At 33.4% G+C, this 15,039-nt stretch overlaps 1 protein-coding gene across 1 annotated transcript; it reads right to left on the reverse strand.

Annotated features, from left to right (window-relative positions):
• Positions 1-161: 161 nt before the first annotated feature.
• On the reverse strand, positions 162-2,260 carry LOC143571659 (large ribosomal subunit protein mL43-like). Its single transcript, XM_077057029.1, has 3 exons — positions 2,181-2,260; positions 576-682; positions 162-496 (listed from the first exon to the last, which is right to left on the reverse strand). Exons 1-3 carry the CDS (start codon positions 2,258-2,260, stop codon positions 324-326), a joined length of 360 nt encoding a protein of 119 aa, XP_076913144.1. The 3' UTR covers positions 162-323.
• Positions 2,261-15,039: the final 12,779 nt, after the last annotated feature.

The raw sequence follows: 15,039 nt of genomic DNA on the forward strand, positions 1-15,039 counted from the left end.
GGTAATCAAGTGGTAAACACATTAGTCCAGTTGGAGGGTAGTAAAAGACAGGTTAAATGAGTTATGGATCACAAGCGGGCTGACCTGTTTAATCAAACTGGTTGGCAGCCGGCAGGTTAACCTGAAATATTACAACCCAAATTCACAGCACAGCACAATAATACAATTGTACAAACAATTGGTTAGTCTAATGGATCTCAAAAATAAATGAAGAATTTGATAAGACAATTTACTGCCAATAATCAATTTCAAATCTTTATCATCCTAACAACAAACAGGAACCATCTCGCACGTAAAAGAAACAAACCAGCAAAACTCGGGCTTCAAATCTGCATGTCAGTTGTCCATGTTCCTTGTACACTCTGGTGTTTGGTGACATGTCGGGTCTTCAGTTTAACCACCTTTCTTCCCAGTGAATTTCTAAGGCGGGTTGCACATAAATGCACATCTTCTGGGGTCATGTTCATCACAGATACAACACGTTCGTTCTTGTTCTCTGCATAAGTTAAGTCACAAGTAATCGAGTTATTTACAAAATGGCCACTAATGACTAAACATGCAATGTGGAGTCTTACTGTATAATCCTTTTAAATAAGGATGTTGACCACGGTTAAGCTCGGTAACCACCTCTAACTGAGGATTGCTTTCCTTAAATGAAGCTAATTCAGATTCCATAAATGCCCTGTACATTCAATAGGAAGCTGTTAGTCAACATGTGGGCACGTTTAATCTGTTTATTTTCATTAATTTTGTAAAAGAGTAGGTTTTATGTCATAATATGAACTAATTGGTATCTTTTAAATAAACTTAGATAGTAAAAAAGAAACAAGGATCATGTTTATAGTCTACACACAACTATTATTTGTATTTTGCTGTGTGTAATTTTAGATTATTAATGTGCAAGAGAAAAAAAGCTCTTGCCAACCCTGCTTTACAATATTACATACATCTTGTTAGTATGCACGGTTAGACCACTAGAGGTAGGGGTGTTCATTGAATCAAATTCGGGTTATTCGAGCTTAAAAATTTTAAAACTGAATTTGAATTCGAATAAAATTTGCACAATTCAATTCGAATAAGCTTAATCGAATGCTAAAGTATTCAAAAATTCAAAATCATCAAATGTTAAGAGTAAACTGATCAATAAACTGATTTGGACTTTTAGTGGTGTTCTTTTTTGAAACCCAACTATAAACCAGTATGTTTTACAAAAACAAAAGTAAAAAAAAAGTTATACAAAATGTAAATTCGGTTCAACGAATCGGTTTGAGATACCTAGATGCGCATTCAAATTTGATTCGACTAACCCGAAATTTGAATTTGAGTTTGTTATTTAAGTCTGATTTAAATAATGAACACCCTTAGTTAGAGACTTAGGGCGCGTTCGTTTCACAGAATTCGTGGGAATTCAAAGGAATTGGAATTAAAATCCCATGAAATGGTGTGTTCGTTTCGTTGGAATTGGAATCTTAATTTCCTTTTGATGCGTTCGGTTGTCAAGGAATTGGAATTGGAATTCAATTCCTTCAAATTCCTTTAAATGATGGGATTCTAAATCCTTCCAAGATGTGGAGGATTTCAAGTGAATTCGTTAGAATCTTTTCTCGAGGGTTTTTATTTTTATTTTTAACGAGAACAACGAATAAAATACTTTGGTTTTTTTACTTTTTTTGTTTTCGATTTATATTTTGAGTTATAATTTTTTTATTATTATTTTTGAATATTTTTTTGAGGGGTTTTTGATCTTAATAGAAAACCGCTAAAAAAATTCATTAAAAAATCATAACACAAAATATAAATAAAAAATAAAAAATCTAAAATAACTAAAAGGTTTCTGCCGTTATTCTCGTTAAAAAAAAATATTATTCCAATTCCTTTGTCAAACGAACACACCAAGAATGAAATTGGATTTCAATTCCTTCAAATTCCAATTCCTATTGGAATGTTCGGATTCCAAATCCTATTCCCTCCAATTCCAAATCCTATGCAAATTCCAATTCCAATTCCAATTCCAATTCCTTTCCATTCCGTGAAACGAACGCGCCCTTAGAGGTTACCATAGTAAATAGAGGTTATGTTTTAGTTTAGATACAAATAAAAGAAATTAATATTAGTTGTTTTCCTTTATTAATATTAGCTTGTGACCAACAATTTAAGTAGAACACGTATAAATTGCATACCGAACGCCCCTACTGCTTCCGCCCCAGTTACAGTAGCTCACTACCAGCTTCTGAAGCTGCCAAACGCCTCGTTGTGACATCTGCCAATGATCAAATCATCAAGAACCAAACTGTTGTATTATAAAGACAATACTTTTATGGTGATTATAAAATATATCATTTAAATTTAACAAAAAATCTAACACACCATAAAACATACTGCCGGTTAATGTTTGTAACTATAACTGTTAACGGGCTGTTCCGAAAATAGATAGGTTGCCACAAATAGCTTATTGATCTCCAATAAAACATTTAGAAATCTCTAAACACTCCTTTAATAAAATGATATTTTGAGCATCATAAATAATCAATATATCTATGCAGTCAATCTCGGTTATCGGTCCTCATGTGCAATATCGGTCAGAATATCGGTACCGAGAATATTGGCGATGTTGACAGATATTTCACCAATATTTCGCCGATATATCACCGATATTCCCGATAATCAGTGTGCTAAGTCTTAATTTTAGTGTTTAATGTTAGTGTTTTGAGTCTTAATAAGTTCCTACTTGCTACAATTGTTAGTGTTTTGGCAGTTGCAAAAGGATCATTTGTGAATAGTAGGAGAGTATACTAAATTGTTAGTGTTAAAGTGCAATATATATAAATTTCTGCATGATATTAAAATTAGCAATATATCTCAAACATCGGTCCTCATCCGATATCCAATATTTTTCCGCATTAACTGGTTAGAAATATACCAAACAATATCTACGCAGTCTCTCCAACGTTTATGATTAAATCAAAGTGTTATTTACTTATTGTAGATGTATATTGAGATGTGTTGTGGGGAATTTTATCAAACAGTTGGTGTGCATCAGATAAAGCCCTAAACAATTGAATGTTGCGAAACAAAATAGAAACTACGGTTAAACCCTAGAAGGAATCAAAAACCCAAATATAAAAAACAGAGCTTTAAAATTAAATATAGAAAAATCGTACTTGAAGATTTGAAGATGTAGCCGGCTGCTGGGGAGAAGATGGAGAACAAGTCGGCTGGCTGATGAACGAGAAATGACACGGGTGGCAATTTAGTAATTAAAAGTTTACAAAGATATTGATTTAAAAGAAAAATAATATTATTTTTGGAGATTGATTTTAACGACAAAACAAAAATTGTGGGATGGGCGTTACGATTTGGGGTAAAACTCAAAACACAATTTTTAATCCTATGGTGGCCGTTTCACAGATAAGACCCATGTGATGGTTCTTTTTGTAATTTGGGTCCACCGTCAAGTCACAACGTTAGTTTTTATATGAAAAGATACTAATACCCTTTCCATAATTTGCAACCATGTGGTTTTTAAATAAATGCAATTTGTCCGTCGTCTTGTTTAACGATTTCCCTCAAAAAATAATAACAAAACCGTCCACCATGAGTTTCGAACCCGGCTCTAGCCACACCAGGTACAACACTCGCAACCAACTAGACTAAAATGATCATTGTTAAAAGTTTGATTTACTTATTCAAATACACACGCCATATATTCAACCTTCTAATCTTCTTCTTCCTTTTCAAAAATCAAGCTATTCGATCAAATCCTAGTAATCTGTTACGAGTAGAATATTAGTTGGTTCAAAGGTGTTGTTTAGCAATATAAGGAGACTAATATGAGCGAGCAACACACAGGACTGACTCAACGATTTTGAAGGCCTAAATCAAAATAAGATTTTGTAGCCCTAATATGATAATTGTTTTTTTAGAAAAAAACAAAGAAGTGCTATTAATGAGTCTCGAACTCATGACCTGCAAGTCAGCAACACGCAAGCTTAACACCAGACCAATAGACATATTCGTTTATAATCCGCCGATTAAATATATATCTATATATAATGTTTTCTTTAATAATTTGAAGGTCTTAACTAAGTGTGAATTTAAAGTCCTAACTTCATTTCGCTGGCCCACGGGCTGGCCCCGGCAATACCTCAACAAGATAGCCGAAGTTAATATAAGGCTCCCATAAAGATGACAACACTACCTCTAGGAGAAATAAATTTAGGGTGTCTATGTACAAAAAATAAAAAGACTATAAAGGAACATTGCTCGAACATAATATATAAATGCAATTGGTTGAGGTTGCATAAAAACGTTAACCGATTGCACATATATATTACGTTCGACCAATGTTCTTTTATAGTCTTTTCGTTTTTTACATGACATAAAATTTATTTTTCTAAGATTAGTGACCTGGTGAAAAATCTTTTAAAAATTCAAAAATTATGTGTTCGAGGACACATATTACATAGAATTTTGCCTTTGAAATAAAATGGATCTTTCCTCCACTTCATAGTAAAATGGTTTTCTCCAAATTTGTTGGCTCCCTTACAATGTGGAGGCCACGATGGTTTTTATTAAATCACAAACTTAACAAAGCTTTTCTAGGTTTTTTTTTGGGTTTAGTATCTTAATCCATTCCCCCCCCCAAAACCTTAACCATACTCTCTTTCAAAGCAAAACATACCATCATTTTCTTTAAATTTGCATCATATATCTTTGGTTTCGGTTCAGTGTGTTCTTCCATTATAACGGCCTCGCAAATGCTTGCTTCGCAGGATCATGTGGGGCACGGGTTTCCATATCTAATGTAGGTTTATATGCATATGTATACATATACATACATATACGCTCAAATACGTATATGGTGATTCCTAACTAGGTGTTTATTGTATGTTGTTAAAGATAGGAAGATCCATCTGATCCAGCTAACAGGCATTACCACAACTTGGATTTAAAAATCTTGTATGTTTTCCCTCTCCTCACCATGAGGAAAGGTTTAATCCGAGGCTTGCGTTGCATATTTGGTAATATACATATAAATAAATATACACAATGAATATATTCATTATAATCCCCTTCTAACTCGAGATCATGGGTTCATTAAACAACTTGATGTTTATAGACACGGAAGATGAAAAAGAAACTGAAATTCAAATTAGTTCCCACAGATGTTAAACATGTAGCACACATTGGATGCGACGGTCCATCTACCTCGGCACCTAGTTGGGTTAATTAGTATGACTCGTACGTCAAGGTTATAAAATGGACGGGCACGGGTCATGTAAAGGGTTGGTCAAAATGTATAGTTCTAGGGTGGGATTGACTTACCTAAAACACTTGTGTATACTTCTCGAGCTTTTTAAATAACCAGTGGGATTTTCTCTCGTGATGTGGCGTTTCGTTATAGTATCGGCACACTATAGCAACAAAAAAAAAAACCCAAAAAATAAAGTCGTGATATTCCAAAATGATAATGCATGTACAAGTTGCGATAATACCAATACCGGTACCGGTTGTTCAGTCGATATAGGTTTGGTTAATTACAGTATTGGCACCATTCGTATAGCTTATGATACCGAAAACACATTCTGTTTCGAATACAACGTCGTTTTCAACAATTTATACAAGAATTTTTAGAAAAAAAATTAAACACACGCATATTCAGTTTTTCTTTTTTAAAAATTAACGAACACAAATTATTTATGAAGAATCAAATCTACTATTATAATAAACAAAAATTTATTTGTGTCACTTGGCACCTAATTGCACTATATTTGTGTCACTTGGCAAGTTTTTGTACAATCATTAAAACCTTTTTTTTCTTTATTTAAATATAAATTTAGTAATTAATAATAATAACTAATAATCATGGTGTAGCATTGTAAGGTAACATTATTGTAATTTTTGGGACTTGAAAAATGGAAGTATATATCTTCACTGGAAATGACTCACATAAGTGCATATTATTCTTCCATGAATCATCATCATTATTATTATTTAAAAAAAACAAGATTAAATGACTTAGCTTAAAGAATCAGTGGTCGGTTTTTATCATTTCAATATTATATTAATCTTTATAATTAATCATATTATATATACAAATGTCCAGTTCAAAACTAATTTGAAGTAGAAAATTATGAGAATCGTATAAACACTTCTACATCATGCATTAAAAATATCATCACATGTAATGAAAGAGAGTATCTATGTCTATATTTGTGCCATTTTGCAAGCTTTTATTTTCAATCATTAAAACTCTTTTTCTTTAAAAAAATAATAAAAATTGGTAAATGGGTATCTCATAACCAACCCTTTGGTATAAAAAAAAATTTACATTAACTTCCATATAATTTATAACACACATGCCGACTTTTCCTGCCTCCCCAAATCATATTTGACGTAATTTACTTTCTCCCTAAATGATATCATACACAAAAAATTACAGTTTGAAATCTTATCTGGAGAATCAGAAATCAATCACATAATCTTAAGCTATTCCATCTATCAAATCTCAGTTATGTCGATTTAGCTGTAAATACTTTCATGATTTCTCCAAAACTCGATAATAAACCTCTAAGGTTTACGATTTGTTTACCTGTTTGATTTTGGTTGAATTTATGATAATCTAGGTTAACGTCTTAAATTTTTTACAATACTATTGAATTTGTTAAATAATATTTTCTAATTTCTATCACTATATATATGTTTTTATTGATGGTTATGTTACATCTGCTCATATCAATAGATCTTTGAACTCATAGGTTTCCCATGTAATTTTCAAATTGGGAAAAAAATTGATGAGACTTTACAAACTTAATAAATTTGATGTAAATGTTATGCTTATGACTAATTTTGAGGACCGATAATGATGCATTTGTAGAATATGTCTACTTTGTTGATATAACTGATGAACTGTGTAATAATTTGTCTTTTTATATCTTATTTGTGTAACTAACGTATCTACAGAGTTAATGTACATTATTTCTTGTAAGGTAAGGAGTATATACGTAAAACAAATAGATGTATTCATTTATGAATAATCATATATATTTCATAGTTTAGTATGAGTAACTTTTTTGGTTAAATTTATATTGGGTTGTCCATTTATCATCTTGGTTTAAAAAAGCGCGCTCAAGGCGAGGTGAGGCGAGAAGCGACCCAAGGCGAGCACCTCAACGCTTTTGCCTACTCAAGGAGAAGCATATTCAAAAAGCGAACACTTTTTGCTTTTGTGCGAAGCGAAAAAGCGAGGAGGTGAACGCTTTATGTATAAAAATCGACCAGTTAGCCAATTTTCAACTTAACCTTTTTAATTAGCCATTTCTAGACTTTTCACATTTGCCAATAAACTTTTGAAAGTTGAAACACTATTGAGTAGTGTTCTTTTGGAACAACTTCCGAGTAATTTGGTACTCGATAACTTATTTTTATGCTACTTTGATATTTTGGGCGAGTAATGTGGTACTCAAAAAAGTGTTCTTCACTACTTTTGGAATTTTAGGATATATATATGTTGATGTGTGTAGACGTTTAATACATATTATAATGAGGTTTGTGAATAATATGTGGCTTATAAATAATTGAATATTTTTTAAAATATGGTCGCCTTGTGTTCAAAAGGCATTCGCTTTTACACTTTTCGCCTCGGCTGAGGACCTCTTCGCTTTTGTTCGCCTCACGCTTTTTTAATCCAAGTTTATCATAATCATCTGATTATCTTTTTGATAGTTTCTCATATTTTGTTTGTAAATCAAACATATATAATTAAATGTTACTAGCATACTATGCAGTTAATGCGGCAAAAAATTGGTTCGCGGTCAAGGGCTGCTATTTGAGATATAGGTTATCGTAGTGGGATAGCGGCGAGAAAGCGGCAATTTTAATATCATGTATATATATATATATATATATATGTATATAGTAATATCAAACGTAAAAAACATAAAAGTATCAATAACTGAAACATGGTTCAGTCATAAGCAATGAAATCTTCCTCCGAATCCACATCAACCAAGGAATCATTGGTAGACGAAAGAGTAAGAACATGACTTTTCTAAGGTTTGGATAAAAAACCTAGTTATAAACAAATAAAAGTTCAAATTTGAAGTTTGAGCTTATTTTGTTTTTTTCTTAATTTAGCCAAAATATACCAACCTTGAAAATCGGTGCTATGGCCGCTATCCATGAATAAAAAATCGGTTAAATAGCAGCCAATAGCACCGCTAATAGCGGTTCCGCTATTCTGGACCGCTATTGGCACCGCTATTTTGCAAAGGTCCGCTAACCGCTATCCCACTGCTATCCCACCGCTATTGACTGCATAGCTAGCATAAGCAGATACACCTCTACAAACATTTTCAATAGGACCAAGTTTCTTTAGGGTTGTGATGTATCCCGAAAGACTTTATATGAAAAACATGTTAATACATTTGTTTTTTTTATACTACTTATGAATCAAAATATTTGATTAATGATATTCTTTTCTTATATAATTCAGGTACACATGCATAATCATATATAAACTAATTTTTTTAAAAATTTTTGGTAACTTTATCATGATTCTTTTTTTTTCTTTTGTAATTTATTCGATTTTATAAATCTTTATATTCACTTATTAAAATCAAAATATTATCTATCCAACCCGTGTATCACACGAGATACTAACATAGTTTTATAATATAAGAGGTGAAAACTGAACTTAAAAAAAAATCAATGTTCCGACCGACCTTTGAAAATTATATATAGAGTTAGTATAATAATTAATGTTTACATCATATTGGCAGCCTGTTATAAACCAACTTTAAAAATTGGATCGACTTCAATGAGCCAATTTTAAAGATTTTATACTCATTTAACACGCTGGATATATATAAATTGTAGATGAACGAGTATAAAGGTGGTTCAGAGGCTAAATCCGGTAATGCTGGATCGGATGGTAAGCCTAAAATCAGATTTTAAGGGTTTCAGTATTCTATATTATCTATGAGGGCTGGCTCAAATATTTTGAACGTCTTAAGTGAACTTAGAAACCGGGGCTTTTTCTTATGCCATTGTCATAAACTAAAAAAAAAATATAGTTGAAAATGGTATCCCATATATTAAAACTGCCTTAACTTACTGTAAATAATATTTGATGATTATATGAACATTTGCCAATTGTAGAGGACACTATTGTACATCTTTTTCACGTATATATCTTTAGTTGGGTCTGAAGTGAAAAATATAAACAAGAGAATTTAAAAATTAAAACCAAGAATTAAACACATAGAATTAAGAACTGAAACCCGAGGCATCCACGAAGATGCTTAATATTGATAAACCTTAATCATTACTTTTCAATAGTTGTGCCTAGAGATGGCAGTGAAATCCAGGGTTAGGTTCAAATAAAAAGTTTGATTTTTCTAAAAAGGCTAGGAAAGAGGGTATTTTAGTCTTAACACTTTAATATCAAAACCCTCTTACTTTAAACTTAAAACCCATTTAAATTAATTTTAAAAACCCACTTACAGAAAACCCAATTAGATCTTCACTCATCTCCTACCACCATCACCACTCCACCGCCCACCGCCACCACAACCGTCACCCACCGCCGCCACATTGCCGGAAAAGTCTATGGAAATTTCGCTGGAAAAGTCGTCGGAAAGTCACCGGAAAACAATCCTCGAGAAATTTCACCGGAAAAATTGTCGAAAATTCACCGAAAAGTCGCCAAAAAAAGTCATCGGAAAACGGCCGCCGAAAAAAGCACAATGAAAAACACTATGAAAAACACAATGTAAAAAACACAATGGAAAAAAACACTATGAAAAAAAACACAATGATAAAAACATAATTGTATGACACAATGGAAAAAAACACAATAAGAAAAAAAACACAATGATAAATACAATTGTATAACACAATTTTGTAAAACAAAATTTTGTAAAACACAATTTTGGTAAATCACAATACGTAAAAACCCACTAATTTTTTTTATAAATTTTATATAACAATATGGTACTCATATAAAAGATAAAAAGACACTCGTTATTATGGTGAATTTGTTTTTCAATAAAAACGTCGTAAAAAAAGTTATGGACATTTTAAAATGATGGGGGAATTTGGCATGTGTCTTACATGTGGAGAGAGAAAGTCAACAAATGTGTTATTCTTTTTATGCCCTCCCCCCTTCTTTCTTACTTGATTTCCACCTGAACTAATCTCAACCCTCCATGTTCAAAATCAATGGACAAGATTACTTCATATCCTTCCTACAAAAACTATACTTCCTATTATAACATAACCCGTGAAACCCAAACCTCACAGGAAAACTCGAAACCCGACATAATTGGAACGGGTAATACCTAACTCACTAGATTTTGGGACGGTTTTGGGATTAGTTTTGAAATTTTTCATGGGTTCGGATTTGTAATATACCCGATTACCGATAATAATGACCTATTTACCCGATTATATACCCGATATACCCGACATAATCTTTTTATATATTTATTTATAGTATAATCTAGTTTATACATATATTATCCATTAATTAATTTATATGAAATCTGAACATGAATAACTCTATATCAAAGCCTTTGATCAGCTATGTTTTACTCTTTATAAGCTATTTGATTCATGGTTTTCGTATAATTTGTTTTGAACATGAAGAGGTAGGTCCCAGCAGAGCCCAGTTGGACCCGCAAGACTCACCTTGAACAGGGACGTCTGCGCAACGACCAACTGCTCCCGCAGGACCCACCATGCTCAGAGAAAACCTTACGCGCAGTACGCCAGCTGTACCCGCAGGGAAAGCCTCCCAATGGTGAAGTACCCCGCCTGTTCCCGCAGTTGCGGATACAAGCCATCAGGGAAGGCTACCCGCACTAACAGCAAGGCTACACGCACAAGGCACTAGCTACTTCAGTAGTCACATGAAGGAATGAGCAAGGCGGGAATACTCCCGCCTAAATGAGCCAGTCCGTATGCTTCTGGAAGATCTTTTGTACTATACCTACTAAGGTATGGGCAGAACAGACGATTTGACCAGAACAGCCCATGAACCAATCACAGGGTGACAGCTCACCGACAACAGTACGAGGAGGAGCACCCTCTAGTACTGTTTGTCACTATTAGCCGCTGCCTACTCACCAACCCTTACGATGGGACGTGCGCAGCCTACAGTTGGTGGAACAGTGCGTAGCCGGCAGTAAAGGAACAGTGTACAGGCGACCTTGTTACTGTCGGCCGTAGCCTATCCACCAACCAGCATGGCCTGTGCGTAGTCCACTGTTGGTGGAACAGGAATACTATTCAGCCGGCTGTACCTTCTAGGAAACCTACCTTCGGCTATAAATACTCCAACACCTTGGAATGGTAAGGACATGATCGGATATCTCATTATCTTATCTAGCAATCTCTTAATATACACTTATATTCAGAGCAATCTAGTCTGATTCTCACGCCGGAGGGTGGTCACAAGGAGGAACCCCCCCTTCTCAGTGACGAGCTTACGGTGTCTGTTTTGTAGGTCACCTGAAGAACAACCTTCTCTGCTGGACCTCATACTCGTGGGAAACATTACTTAACCCCCAGATTATCCGTAATCTACCCCGGGTCACTTAGTGTTTCTTCAGAACATATCAAGTGTTAAATGGAATGCTTGATGCATTGTTATGTACGTTTTGTTCTGCCAAACATACACATTGCTACTTTACTCAGTTTTATATAATTTTGTATATAGTAAAGTTGCAGCTCAATTTTTTTTTACTTGTTTGCTAGGTAATTATTTAATACTATTTTTTCTAGGTTAATCGCTGTTTGTTTTGTCAAACCCCAATAAAAACCCGACGGGTTTGAGCCGGGTGTACCTGACAGGTAGTTTGTCAAAACCTGATGGGTATCCTCAAAACCCAACGGGTAATTACCCGATAAATACCCGACGGGTTTGGGACAGCCTTTAATAATCGGATATGGGTTTAGGAATACCTAAAACTGCCCTAAAACCATTGTTATTAAATGCGTTAGGCACACTCAAGATGCATAGGCCTCTCCGAGGGCCTAGGCGCAAGGTGTAAAAAAACGTGGGCCTAAAAAAAGCGCACATAGATAATAAAATTTTCAAAATATATTATGTAATGGTAAATGTACTTTTACCAAATACCAAACTATACCAAAACCATAACTAGGGTTGCAAATGAGCCGAGCCCGAGCTCGACTCGGCTCGGGCTCGGCTCGGCTCGTTTAAATTACACAGAGCTTTAGCTCGAGCTCGACTTATTTCGAGCTCTGCTTTCAAAGCTCGACCTCAGCTCGTGAGTTTATTTTCAAGCTCGAGCTCGGCTCGTTTACTATATATCAACTATTTTTTTATATAATTATAATTATTTTTATATATATTTTCTATTATAATTTTATGTATAAAATAATATATATTATTGAGTTATTTTTATTTATTCTTCCATAGCATTATATATATATATATTAATTAATAATTATTAAATATATATTTTAACAAATAATATAAATGACAGGCTCGTTTAGGCTCGTGAGCCGGCTGGAGCTCGATAAGTAAATAAAGTAATATATTGAACGTACGGGTCTTGTCACACCCCAACCTAAGGCGGAATATGCCGGGGCGCGACATAATTGTATCATAGCTCAAAAGACACTAAAGTAAAATACACGTGTCAATATCTAAATTATTTATTTCATATATCAAGTACACAAAATCATAAACATTGTCTCGAAGTAAATAAACATTAAAAATGAAAAATAATTACTTTATTCTAAAAGTCTTTATCCGTCATGCAACCTAAAGTCCAACTATTCTTTAACTCGTTTTCTTCATCCAATATAGCTACCTGCGTCATGCGTGAAAATACATAGCTTGCCAACATAAATTTGAGCAAGTAATCACGGTTTTTGAATACAAATAATATTAAAAATGACAATTCCTTGCGTAAATATGAATTACTACAACTAGCATAACAATAACATAACAATAATATAAAAGTTGTCTTTTCACTCGAATCCCATGGATAGCGAGCTACTCCGACGGCGTATGATCATACTAACGAGGATGAGGATGAGATACCAACCACCAAAAAATAAAGTAAACACATAGTCATATTTGCACGTACAACTAATTGAGCAATATCATGTAACGCAAATAGTGGAATTGTAGTGAAAAATGATTAACGCATAACGCCCCCAAAATGTAAAACGGTAAAAAGGGGGATGTGAATTACTTACTTTATGTGTGGATTAAAGGAGGATGAGATAATAATAAATCGTGAGAAAGAACACGTTCAAGCCTTCGAGATACGTTAACAAAGATGCCCTAATTGATACGATAGTATTAACAAAACCAAGAAAATTAAGGAGACAAAAAGATTTGAGATTTGATGTGTTACTATGGGTTTGATCATCATTATTGTAAGATAATTGGATTGAAAGATTTGAATTCGTTTAGAGTTTAGTTTCATTATTACAATCGTTATTTATTATTGAATATTATTACCTCTATCATTATTAATATCCTTCCTATTATTATTATTATTATTATTATTATTTGTTAACTAAGATAAGCGTATATTTTATTCATATCCATATTTTCAAGTAATGAATTTTAATAATGCATAACCGATATTTTGCATTAATAAACATTATATATATACTTTGATGAAACATTGGTGTTAATTATTATAAAAAGGTACATATATGTATATATGTTACGGAAAAATTATTTGAGCCTTTAAGCTAGATCGATTTAGATAAAAATATATTTTTGTTTCATGTTATCTATGTATGTGTAAGTATATGTTAATTATTTATGTGTGTGTATATATATATATATATATATGTATACATACCAGTAGGTAGGACGAAGCCATGGCCAAAATAATACCTCTTGGGTTCGGTTCACTAAAATAATGTTTATTTATTATTTTTATTATTACTAAAGTAAATTAAAAACAATATAGTAAATTAAAACAATAGATTACAAAAAAATAAACAAACCGGGTCCGGGGGAGTCGAACCCGCGCCCTGGGTCGGCTTAATGACTTCAAACGAAACGAACCAGCCAACGGGCTTGTGCTTCAATTTGCGTTTAATGTGCTCTGCAAAACTATTTAAACAGATCCTGACCAGAACCCAATTTCAATTGAAAACCCTAGGAATTCAATCCGTTGATTGGTTCATTGTTCGTTCAAATTAGTTTAGGGTTATTGTTAATGGATCAAAAAAGAACTATAAGCATGCTTCAATTAGCGTTTATGGTTGCGGATTGAGGGTTAACGAGCAACAGTGGGTCGAGACGGTTCTTGGCTTCGTTGATGGTATGGACGGCTGCGTAATTAACAATTGAGTTAGGGTTTAGTTTCGTGAGGTTCAGAGGAATGTGTGTGCACGATTAATTGAATTATACTTGTGTATTTATAGTGTTCTAGGATTGATTGAGCCGCGGGTTTTATCTCGCGAATTAGCCGTGATTTTGATTCGTTTTTCCATGAATAAAGTGTCGGTGAGACTTGTTTATGATCAAGGAAGATTTGACAAGATCAGTTTGTAATAGTATGCCCGAGAATTGAGGTTCAAGAAAGGTGGGGGGGGGGGGGGGTACGCCGGCTGTAGGTTAGAGGGAGAAGAAAGATTATTTTATTATTATAAATTTGAATAATATTTTCATTTAGGTCCTTGGGCTTTGGTTGTGGATGCAAAGTAGGTTAAGGTTTAGTTTAGGGGTTAGTTTGGCAATTCTTTGATAGTTAAATGCTTTTATAAGGTAAACGATACTGACACTGAGTGTCGAGAAGTGAAAATAAATAATCAATGACCAAAAAGATTAATAAGTTATTGATTTTATTAAGTAAATTAGTTCGGATAATAATAAAAAGTTTTAAACGTGTCGGGGGTCCCAAATTGACGAATGTTACAGGTCTTAAATCTCATATAACTTAGTCTAAGCATGTCTTAATCTGGATTATGAAATATTATAATACTTTTTATTTTACCGGTTGTCACATCATGCATGACAATTGTCCGTGTAAGTTTCTTTAC

The sequence above is a fragment of the Bidens hawaiensis genome, unplaced genomic scaffold, assembly GCF_021521415.1.
Source record: "Bidens hawaiensis isolate Kalapana, Puna unplaced genomic scaffold, B.hawaiensis_p1.1 tig00025458_1, whole genome shotgun sequence".
In the NCBI taxonomy this organism is placed as follows: domain Eukaryota; kingdom Viridiplantae; phylum Streptophyta; class Magnoliopsida; order Asterales; family Asteraceae; genus Bidens; species Bidens hawaiensis.